We start from the raw sequence: 16,989 nt of genomic DNA on the forward strand, positions 1-16,989 counted from the left end.
AAACACAATACAGCACTATAATAATGATTTAGGCAGAATTAAAAACTAAAAGCAGATTGGAATTTGTGTTTATTTCTCCATTTCATTTTGCCACTTTGTCATTAAAAGAACGGTGTGTGTAAATTTAGAATTTCACATATAATGCCGCATAGCATTATTCCAAGCAGTTAGATCAATAGGTAATCAACAAGTGAAATGACATGCCAGTGACTGGTATTTCATGTCAAAGTGATTAGAGACCGCGAACAGGCTCTTGGCTCACTTTTAAGACTAATTTCTTATTGTCGTCGTGAAGGGGCTCCTGATTGGTACACACCCCAAAGCACAACATTGCATGATTGCAGAAATAAATCACAGCGATTACACTGGCAAAGAGTACGACGCAAACACACCACAAACACAATCAAAAAAGTTGAAAATATGTATGAATCCTTCTTACATAATGCTGCTGTTTTCCAAGACCTCCCATGCCATCTCATTGCTGAGGGACCCGAGATACATGGATGACCTGGAAAACAGTTATTTTGGAAGAGAAAGCTAGTAAAATTCAACATCATAGGCAATACATTATTTAAATTCATTAAACTGGCACTTTATATAGAAAACATAAATTAAATGAAAAAAAGGAATAAATAGTATCAAAGTAATATTATTACTGCTACAATAAAAAGTTTAATATATGAAGCCAGTTTGAGCCAGTAGCTGCTTTGAGAATAAAAGCCCTGGCCTGTTCAAAGACTTGTTTGCTAGACTCATAACACCTAGTCTGCTCACCATACCATACCATGATTGATGGATGCTTATGAATAGAGCCAGGAGACATGTGAAAAACACTTTATGTAACATAAGTATATTTACTTTTGCCATTCTGGTACCAGTGATTATAATTTACTCATTCTCTTTCCTGTGGCCAAGCTTTGGACATTTGTGTATTTATATAAACTTAACAAGTAAATTAGTTTTAAATCCCTCACTGACCTTTGTAGCAGCAGGCATTGTGCAGAAGTTAATCCTAAAATCATAGTGGAATCAAAGAAGCTGTTCTTGTCTCAGGCAGCTCAACACACCTACTTACACACACATACCTGCCTCCATAATTCCATATAATACATCCCTAATATTAGACTTTGGCATACCATTTATTTTAGTGGAACCACTTATACTTGTTTGTACTTATTCTCTTTTAAGTACTTACGGCTAATCAGAAGTACACCAAGCATAACTGGTTTGGCCAATAACAATTGTATTTTGTATTTAGAGGGGTGCTGTTTCCTGTGATCACCCATGGGTGTATGATGCAGTCTGATAGCAAGGTATGGTGGGAATTAGCATATTTATTATAAAATCTGTAAACTAAAGATTAATCATCAGATAATTTCCCTGCAAAAAAAACGGAAAAGGGTGAATAAATAATTATTCAAAAAGAAAATTAGAAAGATTTCGACAATTTTACCTAACAGAATTATTGGCTTATAAGAAAATTTGGGACGAAAGGAAGCCCTGAGCATGTTCTACACTGCCATGGGTCATAGGCCTCCAATACGAATAGGTTCATAAAATAAAATAAAGGCAATGTCCTCACACCACATACTGGTTTTTAGAATAAACTATGCACCTTGCCACCACCATCAACAACATTCTTTCTACTTTTCCATTTTGTATAAGTTTATCCACACAGATGGGAATTGCTAGGTGCAATTAGCAATTTATCTTCCAGAAAACATTTTATTCTTAAGCATATCGGAAAAATGCCTTGAGAGGAAAAAAAAAGAGGTGGGGGGAGACTAATTAGCCTGCAATCACATCTGCTTTGTATTCAGTGAAAGCAGTAAAACTTATTTAAGAAAAACAATGAGTGAATATAAACTATCTGACCCACAAAAGCTTTCTTATAACACAGCAAAAATACCCTTCATCGTACTAGGTATAAACCTCGATTCTCAAAATTGGCACCACCTTCTGAAAGCAACATTTAACAGATGTTCGGGTAAGCAATGAGAAACTAGAACGGTTTTTGGTCAGGTGTATTACTTTTTATTTTACAAGTTTATTAAGCAGTCTTTTATATCATTTGTTTATTATAAAAAGCATCCAGAACACTGCAGTTTGTAAAGCTTGCTAAGCAGTCTAATAATAAAGCACAGCATTACCTGTGTGTGAGTGTGAGTTGACTAGCTGAAAATGTATTTTTTATCCTACGAGAGAGGAAAAGAGGTGATTGCTATTCAAGTCTATTTTTAGCTGCAGAATAATCCTTTACAAAGCTTCATATGATGACTGTAAGTAAATATGTAATGTAAGTTTGAACCCTTTAATACTAAGAATAAAGAACATAACAACCCTACAAATAAACAAAATAAATAAATTGCAGCTTACCTTAGAACATGTTAATGGGCTGTATTTTCAGTTAAAATGCCAGTGGAACCCTAAGGTTCCTCCAGAGGCTGCTAGGGGTCCCAAATGATAGATTTGTGACTCTCAGGTCAGTTAACACTGACACCAGTGATCATTTTGGCTATCTATATGGGTAACATTCTTCGTCTCTGGCCAACAATGTAAGAGACATTCTTCCAACTGACCACCACACTAATGCACTATGAGCTATGAATATAGTAATTGTAGAAGAATTCCCCCAAAGACCTAAAAGTCAATTTAACCCTTCCCCTATTTTTTTTTAGTTTTTGTGCTGCAAGGAGAATGCCATGGGATGTTTTGTAAAAATCTATTTAACAAAACTGAACAACTTTAAATTCTATCTGGGTAAAAAAAATCAGTAGGACATATCTCCTGTAGGTGTGTCCAATCAATTAGCAACAGGCATCTCAATTGGAGTTCATTCAGTCTTTCATGATCAAAATAGGGAGTAGTTCTTCTCATGTGTACTAGGCATTATCATACTGTGTCCATAATGGAACAGCGTCATCATCCTAGGCTGCTCTGCTGATTTGGACTACAAAGACGTTCTCATTTCTCATTTCCATTACATATGGAACAGGTCTAGTTTACAGAAGATAGCTGGGAAAGCTGAAAACATGGTTGGGTTTTCCCGTTCCGCTCACAGAAAATTTCAAGGATACAGGTAGCCCCCGAGTTAAGGACATCTGACATACGGACAACAAGATACGAATGGGGCGTTCCTTCTAGCTCGTTTGCAGGACGGAGGCTTGAAGGGAGGAGGGGGGCGGATGGCATTACTTGCAGAACAAGTCTTTTGCTAAACACAGCTGAGGTTGTGCGTGATCTTAAGAGCTGAGCTGTTCTGCAACTTCTTGTAACTCTTCAATGACCAAGACAAACGTTGCCATTGTTTCTTTTTGCATATCAAAGCACAGCTTGCTCCAGAAGTTAAAAAAAGTCTAGGCTCCATAAAGTTTTTTTCTTTGCTTTGTCTGTGATTAACTCGCAGTGAGATTTTATACAGTAACCGACACCATGCTGCCTAATATGTTGAGACAAACATCTGTCCTAATTGCATTTATTAAAATAATGTACCTGTTCTGACTTACATACAAATTCAAAATAAGAACAACCCCACAGTCCCTGTAGGGGGACCCGGGGACTACTTGTATTGACTATTTTTTCTAGCATTTTCAGAATATGTACTAAGCCCAGAAAAAGAAAACAGCAAACGGAAAAAGAAAAATGCAGAAGCTACATTTAAAGATTGTTAAGCTGCACTATATATGAAAAAATAATAAATAAATACAATAAATCTAACTAAAACTGTTATGGATTTCCTCTGACAAATGTAGAGTTTCCCAGTGTTTTTCTTTTTTTTTTTTCACAAGATAATGGCAGATTTACTGACAAACTAGCAAACACTCATTATAATGTATATGCCACAAACAATCTATGGAGTCACTAGAGTTTTAGTACAGTATAAAAGAGCATGCAAGGCAATGGTAGACATATAGAGATATTCATCTGTCTTTAAATGCAGCATTGTGCTGAGGTGCAGGTGGAGATAAGCATTGAATAAACAGACTGTATGTAATTGATCATAAAGATGATCACTGCTACTTTCTATTTATATTTCTTTCCTTTAAAAATGTAGTTAGCATCCCCTCTATATTTCTCTCGAATGATATATTTAGAAGTGTTTATTCTGCATTCCATTCAATCCAGACACTGATGAGCACCTCTTTTCCCATAAACATTTTCTTCAGTGCATCTCATAATACTTTAATCTTCCTGTCATCATAATGCTGCAATACTAAAGCACAATATCCAAGCTCACAAGATTAAATCCTGATACATTAATCTGTTTGCACTCAGAAGACTTGAATTTTCTCATTAAATAATAATAAAAGCATCCAAATAATAACAATAGCAGTGATGATGATGATAATAATAACAGACAAATAAATCATAAAAATTATAACAAAAACATCATCATATTTATCATATTTATATCATATTTACAAATACAATCTTATGAACATAAAACCACAAGACAGCTGCCTCTTTACTTCCGCCTGGTCCCTATACCGGACGTAACATTCATCTACTCTTTTAGCCATAAAATTGCCTAATACTCTGTTCTAAAAATAAAAATTACGACAAAGATGAAATGGGCAATACCGTTATCTCCATTTTATTTCTATTTGCTCAACTGCAAAATAATTTTCCTAAGGTACCAATTACACTGATTGTAACCAACACTGAAAAGCTCAGTTGGGCCTGGAGCAAGCTGGGATGAAAATGAGGACATGTCATAAACTTGGTTTGTTTCCAATGTTGCAATAGCGTAGGAAAAAATATTAAAAGAAACCCATGATCTGTCCAAAATGGAAAGTAGGGCAAGAAAAATGGGATTTGATAAGAGATGAATCAACACAGAGGGAGGGCCATAGGACAAGAGGGTTGTGGGGGGAAAATGCCAAGATAATCACTGGAACAGATATTATTAGATATGATAATTTGATTTTATTGCCTTGAGTGGTCTTTTACTTGTGTCCTATCCCACCCTAATATGCTCAGATACACACATTTATACCTGCACAGATCTGTATATAACACATGGGGATGCTTTTTTTTTCTTTTTCATTTTGGGGGCAAAATTTCTCCTCTGCTGCCACTCTTCGCCGTTCCCTACACTGGCTTCCATCAAATCAATCAAATTTAGGCTCCTGAGTGTTGTCTTCAAATCCCTCCACAGGTCTTGTCCCACTTACCTTTCTGACCTAATAGAAAAATATTCCCCCAGCCGCTCTCTTTGCTCCTCCAATGATCTAACGACTTCCTCACTCATAACCTCATCACATGCATTGCTCTTTTCTAGGGGTGCCCTGACTCCCTGGAACTCTCCATCTCATCCTATTCAGCTTGCTCTTACCCTCTGCACATGAAAAAGAGCCCTTAAAACCTATCTTTAAAAACTTGCCTACACGTCTTTATCTGTTTTTTCCTTTACATATGAAGCAGGTCCTTTCTAAGGCACAGAAGAAGATTAAACCCTCACTAGTTACCCACTAATTCATATCCCCTTTCTATTGTATGCTACTTCCCCCTCCTCTTAGATTGTAAGCTCTTCTGGACAGGGACCTTGTTTGTAACTGTCTGTCATTTGCAACCTTTATTTAATGCACAGCGCTAGGTAATAAGTTGGTGCTATATAAATACTCTTTAATAATAAGAAGTATTATTGAAAGTCTCTTTTGCCAGAAAATAACTTTCTGAGCCATCTTATCATTCTGTGTACACTGCAGTGTATGTTCCCTGTTATTTCCCAGTATGTGCAACATGCTTAACCTCCCTGGCGGTATGAATACTAGGTATTTTGAAATGTAAAAGCACTACATTTAAAAATACTTAGTATTTTAAATTTTCTACCTGGTCCCGCCCTCCAGCCACACACTCACGAGCAGATGCCCCGCATCAGCTTCCCCTTGCCTGGCATCGCCAATGTTCACACATAGGTGATGCAGATGGCAGCCGGGCATTGCTAGGTTACGCAGATGCCCGGCCAGCATCACCAGGGGAAGAAGTGGGCACCGCTGGAGGAAGCTGCGAGCACTGCTGGAGGACGCCGCATGGAATGTGGGAACCAGGTAGGACTTTTAAACTGCCTGGCAATTCTACCCCGAGTGTGGCCTGGGGTTCTGCTTTTGGTATGGAAAATTCACCCAAAGCCACACTCGGGAATACAGCCAGGGAGGTTAAAATGGAGCTTTGTTCTTCTATACAAGCATTTGTAAACCACTGAAATGCCTGGCAGTTACTAAATGTTCCTGCTCCCAAGCACTTCAGGAGCTGTGAATGCTACAAAAAAGAACACAAAAAGGAATTTAAATATTACTTTCAAATATTACTTTCCAGTCCCACTGCCTGTCAAAAGGGCAATGTTTGATGTGATAGTCAGACTGATTAGTGTTAATTTTTTTTTAATATTTATTATTTATTATTATTTAGGATTTTTTATAAACTTTCCATTACACATTTCTTTCGGTCATTTTAATTGAATTCAGAGTTCAGACATATTTTGCTCTAATTTGAGCTCATCAACTACACAAAAAAGTTTGGATTGTTCTCTGTCCCCTGAACAAAAAATGTCTTTTTATGGACTCTATTTCTTTCTGTTGGCCAGCCAGGCCATGACTATAGTGAATAAAAGTCTCATAGCACAGACAGATATTTATTTGTCACACAATAAAAACACTTGGTGATTTAAAAACAGCCCTTCTACCTCTTCATCTATAACTTCCGTATGACTGAACACAATGATGAACATTTATCATGTCTGCATTTTCCCTTCCATTTCTGCCTCACTTTGAAGACAATTACAGCTATTCACAGATAAGAGCCACACTGCTTCAAGATAAAAGCGCACATATATATATATATATATATATATATATATATATATATATATACCTGAATTTCAAATGCAGCTTAAAGTTTTAGAAACTAAAAGCTTTACAATTTATTTTTATTTTTTTGCTATTGAAAAAAATGGAAAAGGAGAACAGAAGTTTAAGTTCCTGTCAACTCTTTAGTAATTTTTAAGGAAATTTTACTTTTATTTTACCTTTAAACATCCTCTAAAAATTACCATCATTACATTGTATAAGCTGTCTAAAATGATGAGCAAATTGTTTTCAGCAGGTATGCAATGCCGCTAAGTTATATGTCTGGAAGACAATAATATTGTCCTGGGAATAACAGTGTCTGCCTTCCCTTCCAATCAGGGTAAGATGTTTAATTTCCTGTTTGAAATTCTAGTGTACAGATGCTAATGTATATATTAAACATTTTTTTCTTTGTACCTGAAGTCCGGTAAAGGTGTTTTTGGTTCAAGTTTGAAACGGTGATACTTTAATTAAAGAAATCTTTAGATTGATAGTGTGTTTTGGTAACATGGTACAGGATGTGTTTTACCACCCCATTTACTACACAACATAAGAGTGGGAACAGATGAGTTAAACCGATACAATCACTAGAACAGCCTTTCTTAATAGTTTTACCCCTCAGAGAACCTTATAAATCATTTTCAGGTTAATGGTCAATTTCTTGGGGGTCAATGGGGTAAAAGGCCTTTTAAATTGGTGGCCAAAGGAAACAATGCCCCACTACAGTGCTAAAGTACAACCTTTATAGACATCTAAAAACATCATTATTATCATGCAGCTAGCTTACCAAGTGTTGCTGGCCCCAGAACATGTAGGTATCATCAATTGGGAGATTAAACCCTAGCCACTGAACTCTGATTGTGTATGTCTGCTCAACAGTTTAACTAATCAGCAAAGGAGACTTCTAAAGCCCATTTCTACCGATACAAAAATGCATCAACTAAAATACATAATATCCCAATAGCATTTACATAAATTTGCTTCCTGCAGACACTGCAACATACACCGAAAGCACCAAATTGAAAGTAAGCTTACCCTGGATAATACCCAGTCCTCTCAAAGTTACAATAACACATTAGATGGCCTGATAAGCATAAGACAACTGATGATATGTGTACCAAAACAGTGGAAAGAATACATGACAGTCGTTTCATCAGGTATGCTAGCTAGGGCAGGGAATGTTGAAGGAACATTTCCTACAAGTGTTAAATAGTTTAATTCAAGAGCACTCCTGGGACCCAATTAAAGCCTATTTGCAACTACCTCAAAAAATGATATTCATATATTTTAAAAACAGTTATGTTACAAAACCACCCACTGGAAGTTCATGCAGGGCAGAAGCAGAATATCTGTAGCCATCATGTGCAAAAACACAAAAAGTCCCGTGTGTTAGAACAGTGCAGCCACAAGCAAGCCTCCATGTCTGATCTACAACAACATAAAATTTATAGTGAATGTAAAGGGGTTTACGGATTGTGTGAACATGTTTTCCTCCATCCTTGCCTAGATTTGTATTAGCATTTGAATGACAAACAGCTCAGAAGAAGACAATTCTTTAAAACTGAACTCCAGGCTAAACAAATAATAACTTAATCCTAGAGAAATGTTCTTATTTAAAGCGTACCTAAATTTGGAATTTTAACTTTACATAAAAGGTTGGACAACCCTTTTATTTAAAGTAAAAATTTTGTTTGTGTTTTTTTTTTTAAAGGGTGCAGCACCACCCCCTTGATTCTCGATCGTCTAGGACAGGGGTCTGCAACCTGCGGCTCCGGAGCCGCATGCGGCTCTTCAGCCTCCTTGTTGTGGCTCTCTTCGGCTGCCGCGGGGAGATCTCTGATGGGGGATCCCCTTCCTCCCAAGACACTGCGGAGGAGGGGGATTCCCTATCCGGTGTTCTAATGAAAAAAATCTACCAGTGAAATAAATCTACCACGGGGCGTGTACAAATGGGTGTGTACAATGACATCCCCCTCCTTTGAACCCCAATTCCTCTGGAATGGGGAGATGTACAAAACCAAAAATGTAGGTGCAAGTGGGGGACACCTGTGACTAACACCCACTAAAATTTAATTGTTAGGCTATCATCACAACATAAAGAACTCTGCCCATCAAAAAAATCACACATTGCTGGAGGCACCTGAACCCCAATTTCTCTGGAACAGGAAGGGGGTACAGGTGAACAGAATTAGAGGTGCAAGTGGGGGACACCTGTGGCTAACACCTCCTAAAAACTCCACCCATCAAAAAAACCCGTGCCTGTTACACATTGTTGGAGGCTTCTAGCACCTAAATCCCAATTTATCTGGAAACGGGGGTACAGGTGAAAAAAATTTGAGGTGCAAGTACGGGACACCTGTGGCTAACACCTCCTAAAAATTCATAAAAACTCTGCCTATCAAAAAAATCTACCCTGTTACACATTGCTGGAAGCAGCTTGCATCTGAACCCCAATTTCTCTGGAACGGGGGGGAGGCGGTACAGGTGACCAAAATAGAGGTGCAAGTGGGGGACACTTATGGCTAACACCACCTACAACTGAATCCCTAAGGCATTGTCAGAAAATAAAGACCTCTGCCCATCAAAATAATCTACCCTGTTACACATTGCTGGAGGCTTCTAGCACCTGAACCCCAATTACTCAAGATTGGGGGGTACAGGTGAACAAAATTAAAGGGACACCTGTGGCTAACACCCCTTAAAATTTCATCGCTAAGGCATCGTCAGAACATCAAGAACTCTGCCCATCAAAAAATTCTACCCTGTTACGTTAGAAGCCTCCAGCTTGTAATGTAACAGGATGATACGTTAGAAGCTGGAGGCTTCTAGGGGCATAGTTCAGTGTTTAATTTATTTCAAAGTAGGCCTACACATGCACACTTGTTGTAACAGGTAAAATTAAAAAAATATTAAACTTTTAAAAGTTTATAAACTGTGTTATGTTTTGCGGCTCCAGACTATTTTTCTTTAGTGGAAGAGGAGGCAAAATGGCTCTTATGATAGTAAAGGTTGCTGACCCCTGGTCTAGGACATCAAGAATGAATGGGCGTGCAGAGCCTCCCAGGGAACCTACGTCACGCATCCCGGAAGGCTCTTGGCTGCTTCTTCTGTGCATGCCCAAACATCTCAGGCATGCGCAAAAGGAGCCCTTTCATCAATAGAGAAAAATGTTTTTTCCCATCTACATCACCCGATCTCGCGCCTATGCAGTGCCAGATTGTGTGACATAGAAAAGAGGAGAGGAAGAAGAGAGGAAGAGAGGATGGCGGTCTCTGGTGCTGCCTCTGCGTCGGGATGAAGACGGATACCGGTACGATGCGGGACCGATGGAAGGAATCTCCCCACAGATAGACTGATCTGCAGGATAAAAGGTAAGTGTGATTTTAGTGTTTTGGGTTAGTTTGGGGTTTTCTTCCCCTTTAAATGTTGTTATCCTTTGTTTATTTTTCTGTACGGTAATTCAGCATGAAACAGATCCGTTTCTCTGCAAAAGCTTCCTGTAATAAAGACTGGTTTCTGCTGCTTGTTCCCCTTGTGCAGGGTGACTGGTCTTGTATCCACCCCCTGTAGTTTTTTTTTTCTGGGTAGCCTGTTGTAAGCCCTGAAAGATCCCCCTAACATTATACTTAGGTTATGCACAGTGCTGGAAAATGTCCAAGTTTATATCAGGGTCTCCAAAGTTATTTCATTCACACACGGAAAAAAATGTGTTCAAGGTGATATGAGTCTATAAAGATATTTCATTCGCACAGAGTTCATTCTTATTCTTTTTAGACACTGAGGAATATATCTGAATTAAAGGGTTTGAGTGTGAAGTTCATGTTCAGCAGAACTGAACCCCCCACCTACTGTATGCTCCTTCCCCACCTCTTAGATTGTAAGCTCTTCGGGACAGGGTCTTCTCTTCCTCCTGTATCACTGACTGTTAATTTCAACCACTATTTAATGTACAGAGCTGCATAATAATAATAATAATAATAATAAAAGGTAAACAAGGGTAATGAAAATGTGCGTATAAGATGTTACCCTTTTAAAGGATTGTTATATGGTGAGGTGCTGCTATGTCTGGAAGGTGGTAACAATGAAATAAGAAAAAAAATCACCTTCCCTTTTGAACCTATAGAAGTTTAGTAACAGCCTTGGCAGAATGTATTAGCCAAGAAATGGGTTGTCTGTGTATTTCATTGAGAAGAATGGATTAGTTGCCCCATCCCTAAGTGTTTATAATGCAGCGCAGATCTACGGTAAACTTGGAATCTGTGAGACGTGGGTTACTATGGAGACTGCTGATTTACTGTGACTATCTTCCTCTCCCTGCATTTTGCAGAAGCTTATCAGGATATAAAGTCATTTTGATGCAGAGATTTATTTGTTATCTTTGCAATGGTTTCTCTTCCACCTTTCCTAAATAAAGACATTCTGGAATTTAACACATGATAGAATATTTTACACCTAGCTGGTATTTGTATTGGAACTCAAGATAAAGCAGATGTAACTATTCAAGTCTGCATATAGAAATTCCTGCCTGGTCACTATACACAGCAGAGTTTGTCAAAGAAGCACAACTTATATAATTAAAAAGCAGTCCTTGAACTCCAGTCCAGCCATCTTGCCTAGGGTGAGATGATTTCATCAGTCTGCTGCAGCCAATATGAAACAATTCCTCTCCCCCATTGTAACTTTGCAGCCTGGCACAGGCAGATATGTATCAGATATTGATCATTGTTGTTAAAAACTGCACTGCTACCAGGATTTAAATCATTGTTTGTTTACTAAAAGCCAGCAATCAAATGGGTTTTGCATTTTACAATGTAGACAGTGTTAAAGATGATGACACCGAGGATGCATATACTGTATATTAGAAGTATTTCAAATGTAATATTGGTGAGAGACTCCATAACTAAACCCAGGCTGAGTAAGACCCGTGGGGAAAATGTAGTTCACACTGTTCCCAGGTGGGCACCTAGTTGGTATTGAACTGCTCACTGTCTCATTCATTCTCTATTGAGAAGTAGTATGTAGTATGTCACCCAAGCAAGTAGTTCAGTGATATGGGGAAGTGGTAACTGCACAACAACCTCACCTCCAGTCTAAACATTAATAGGCACAGCTGAACTTATATGGAAATCTCAACATTAAAAGCTGCTCCACCTGTTTCCTGATGCTTGCTATTAGTCAATGATGCCGCTAATCACAATATATGGTCTATAGGGAAGCTCAACACTTTCCTGACAACTTTCATGTTTTGTCTACATACTGTACACACTGACTATTTTAGCAATCAACTCTGATAAAGCAGAGTTTGGACTCCTGGCAAGCCGGATAAACAACTATTCAATCTATCTTCTTTTGCAGGAACAATTGGTTACAGTTTTTTTTTTTTTTTTTTTTGGGGGGGGGGGTAATGGAATTTACAAAACTATACTTTTGGTACATTTGAGTACTTTTTTGAGCACTGAAGGGTGTTAAAGCTTAGCTTCTACATAATAGTATACCATCCCCACCATAGACCCATGTTATACTCTGACTTGGGTACAAGGTCTGGTGCTCATTGCAGTCTTTCAGACAATTTGTATTGGGCTCTGGCTGCACATGAGGAGGATTACTGTGACACAGAAGTTTAAGGTCTGGCGCAAATTTATGGCAGGTACACTTATGTACATCATGTATTTTAGGTTAAAATATATTTTTTTTAAGGGACAATCGTCAGCTAAACTAATGTTTTAAATTTTTTTTACACATGTACTATGAAACAAGCTGGAGGAAAATAAATGCCCAAGCGTACGGCTTACATTAAAGCAGATAAATGATTGTGTCATCTAATCCATTACACAGATCCTGTAAATAGACATCTCAGTTGTGTATGAAACAAGAAAAAAAAATTAAAAGGTCAGAAGGAAAAATCAATGAAACAAGAGATCACAAAGTGTAAAATGTAGAAAATCATCAACAAGAGGGAAGAAAAAAGGCTTCCTCTATTTTCTTTAATCTGCCTTAGGCCCTTGGTAAAATGCAACAATCTAAAAACAAAATACAATAGTCTTTTTAAAGCTCTTTGTTTCTGTTTGTTTAGTGTTGAACTCCAGGCAGATATAAGGGGGGCAAATTATTGCAGCTCTCTATTCATGAATACAATATTAAATGTCATTTATGCAAGCAGTGTACCTGAGCTAGTTTAGCTTGGTATTAGCCACCTACAATCCCTGTACAGCAGATCTCTGAAATGTAAATGCGAAAGTGACATTGAAAATTACTTAGCAGATACGTGCAGATTTTCAGATAAGTTTCATGCAGGTCCCCATTCCCTAAATCTCCGCCGCAGCTTTTTATATAGAAAATTACAGCACATACTGCTGGGCTTATCCTGGAGCAGTCCAACAACAATATTCCTTACCACTTCCACACTAGTGTGCATAATAAAATACTGCTCATCTTTAGATCATTACATGCTTCCAAGCGCAAGTACTCTCCATGGAAAGTTTGATTTTACAGTAGGATGGCATCTCTGGAAGATAGTATCGCTGAGCTGTCCTATAGGGAAGGTAAGCTAACATTACTGTGAAATGCAATAGAGTCCGACTGGCTTACAATGTTTCCCTACTCTCCCCTCAATGTGAGTGCTGCCACATAGGGGAGTGGAATTTTTGGGGGGTGATTACTGGGGCCAGGAACCTCTCCCCCTGCACCTGTCATTTACACATGTAACCCCTACCCAAAGGAATATTGTTGTCCATGCTCCCTTACATGCTTAGCTGACTGTCCCTCTAAGCAGCAGAAGCTGCACCGCTTCTTTTCTTCTAAGCTGTCTATATTGAAAGAATGGAATGGACCACTTTACTTTATAACCATAAACAACAAAAAGGGATTCAGCATTCTAAATGTATCAAGACTATTTTCTCTTTTCTGTCCGAGTCTGAGACACGCATAATTTGTACTCTGGTCTGGAAATGGCAATCCTGCACTGACCTCGAGTTGACAAATCTCTGAACAAAGTGAGGGTCAGTTTTATTTGTCAGATATGACAGTCTAGAGGAGAATCTATGGCGGAAACATGGTTGCATACTAAAGGTTGTGTGTGAGTTCAGCTTACTGATTCTGAGCCACTTCTGTTCAAGGTGAATATTTATAGCACTGCGTGACAACAGACATCTTCACGGCAGCTGTTTTATCAGAGCATTTGGGGCACCATGACAGATTTAAAAAAATACCAGGGATATTAACGACTTTAAAAATGAAATCCTTTATGTCACCCAATCTACCACCCCATAGGGTTTTCTATAATTTGGCCTAAAGCTAAGGGTTAAGTTGCCCTGTTGCTTTGCCCTATATAAGCCAAAGTTAAAAGCCGATATCCAAGACTCCCCTCATTTCCTATATCTCTAACTTGATGTTTGCATTACAATATCCTAAATGTCCCTCTTTCTAAATGTACTTCCCTAAAGCAGATGTCACCTGACACTCCAATTCCAAAACCTCTTCTCTTCTGCTGATGGGTGGCACGGTTGTTCTTTGAGTGTCGATTTCATTGTCTGTGGGATTTTGTCACTTCCTAGTTGCTGTTCTTTGGTGGGGTTCCCTTAGGATTCTGTTATATCCATGTGCAGAGAATGTTAAGAACTGGCCAGAATGAGCTCATTTTCAACATGGAATAATGGTAGCCTGCACATAGAATGAGTGATGACAAGGCATCTGGTTGCTAGATTTTAATGACTATATCTTAAAAAAGGTGAAAAAAAATATACAAAATGACTTGAAAGGGGTTGGAATGATCATTTTTGTCTCTACTCATCAAGTGATTACATACCATCACTATGTTTCTGAATCTGCAACTATGCTTGAACACTGTTAGGAGAGATGAATGAAGCCCTGATGTCACTTTTTTCTTTCTTGACCACTGTACTGTACTGAAATACAACTTCCATCGTGCAATGGGAATTATACTTTGCAATAGGTGGGATTGTGATCAGTGTATCCTTTACCTGTCCAGCACATTTATTTAGAGGAAAGGGTAGAACAGGCCAGGAAACTGAGATTCCTATGCCCTCATAAACATCAGTGAAGCCATTACATTGCCACTTGTAGAAATACATTTTTACCCAACAGGTGGATGTAAAAGAGAGGGTACTGTATACTGGCCAATGGTTTGATGGTGGTCTTTCTATAGAAACAAAAGGAAACTAGATCCTGTGAATGCTAAGACATTCTTTAAAAAAAAAAAAATTTACATGTAGGATAAAACATGAGAATACTGTGAACTAGAAACCAAAGTTCAGGTTTAAAGACCTGAACATGTTAGTTAGTAGACAAAATCTAGCACAAAGATTCCAAAATTCTTGGACTTTTCTTGGTAACCAGCAATGGTTGGCCCAAATGCATTACATAATAAAATGTTACTATGTGTCTACTAAATCACAAGTCTACTTTAAATAATAAAAGCACTGCAAAATTGTGCAGCCAACAAAAGTAAAAAGGCAAAAAGAAAGGAAGGAGGAAGAGGAAAGGAAGAAAAAAGAAGATAAAACAACCATTTTTGTTTTCTTCAATAGAGGTTTTGCCAAGTTCTAAACCCCATAAATACCAACTGTAATAAGCAGACAACTACAATGATATCAGGGAAATGCAGAGCACAATTTAAACCATCATTGTCACCAATGAGCATAGCCAAACAAAACATATCCATGTATTGTCTCCTGACAACAATGTGTTCTGTTCTGCAAAAGAGAATCTGAAACATGTCAATATTTTCATTGGATTGGGAGGCGGGGGAGACGGAGCACTGCCAGTAGAAGAGACACAGACATCACATGTAGGTTCCCAATCTCATAACAGGAGTTCCGTTACACTTGTGACTGCACGTTCTCACTTTTGCTCTATGTGTCAATCACAGTAAAGAAAACTGTGCCCTGAACAAAATACTTGCTAAATTACACAATATAAAAATTTGCAGCCCCAAAACATTCTCATGTTTCACTAAATCTCACAATTCACTATGTTCATTATCTTCTATATCAGTGATCTCCAACCTTTTCTGACCCATGGACCTCTAAAATGGCCGGCTGCAGACTGCACATGCGCACAGAGCCGGGTGTAACACAAAGGGGAAGGAACTTCCCCATAGTGACGTAATGGTGCCAGAACCGGCCCACTCTCCCATCACAGGTCTGAGCCTGCGTTGGAAAAGTGTGCGGGTTGTGTCCAGAGACATAACCCGCCCACTTCCCTGAGCCTGCGATCCGTACGGGGTCCCAGCTGGCGCTGGGTGTGCATCTCCAACTAGTTGTACTATTTTTGGTTTACTGCAAGAGAATGAAGTTAGTAACTAGGCTCCCTGGACATCCACTGGGCCCTAGGCTCCTTTCTAGAGTTGGCGTGTGGGTGATCTGGCTCTGTAAACATCACAGACTTAAGGTGTTTACAGTAAAGGGTACTGTTAATTCCACAGCATACAAAGACATTTTGCACAGTTGTGTGCTTCAAACTCCCTGGTAAAAGTTTTGGGGGGAGGCCTTTTCTGGTTCATCATAATTGCATCCCTCCGCACAAAGCCAGCTCCATAAAGACACGGTTTGATGAGCTTGGTATAGAAAAACTTGAGTGGCCTTTACAGAGCCCTCAAGTCAGGTCTTTTCATCAAACTTCATTACCTGACCTTATAACATTTTCTTTTGATTGAATGGGCACAAATCCCACAGACACACTCCAAAATCATGTGAAAAGCTTTACTAAAACAGTAGAGCAGATACTTGTATTCATAAAAACCTGCCAGATTCCAGATTAGCACAAAGTACTAATATTTTGTATCTATGTATGTCATTTGAGTTGATATTAATGTTTAATCAGGTTTTTTAAATCATTTTTTAATTTATTCTTTATTATTGTACTTCTGAACTATATTTAGGTGCTGTGTGAGTCCAGCTTGTTCGGCCAAAAGACGATCCACTTAGGGAGAACAAAATATACTAAAAATAACTTTTGGAGTTTTCCATGAAAAACCAATCAGATTATGGCTCTTATTTTCAAGCACATGTTGCTATGGTGTCACATATACAGCTCTTACTTTGGATGGTCTGATATACATTTTCCCATTATCTTATACAAGAAATATGTATGACATGGCGATGAGGTAGTGTGGTTACGTACA

The 16,989-nt window shown here is 38.4% G+C and overlaps 1 protein-coding gene across 10 annotated transcripts in view; it reads right to left on the bottom strand.

Moving 5' to 3' along the window:
- Positions 1–16,989, bottom strand: part of DIP2C (disco interacting protein 2 homolog C) — a 274,574-nt gene that overhangs the window by 152,737 nt on the left and 104,848 nt on the right. For 8 of the 10 annotated variants that reach the window (XM_072412615.1, XM_072412618.1, XM_072412616.1 and 5 more), the window contains exon 2: positions 440–508. The exons of the other annotated variants lie outside the window; for them this stretch is intronic. In XM_072412615.1, the coding sequence (XP_072268716.1) occupies positions 440–508 (69 nt within the window). The remainder of the gene's footprint in view (positions 1–439; positions 509–16,989) is intronic. 10 annotated transcript variants of the gene reach the window in all.

This window comes from Pyxicephalus adspersus, chromosome 5 (genome assembly GCF_032062135.1).
Source record: "Pyxicephalus adspersus chromosome 5, UCB_Pads_2.0, whole genome shotgun sequence".
NCBI classification, from domain to species: domain Eukaryota; kingdom Metazoa; phylum Chordata; class Amphibia; order Anura; family Pyxicephalidae; genus Pyxicephalus; species Pyxicephalus adspersus.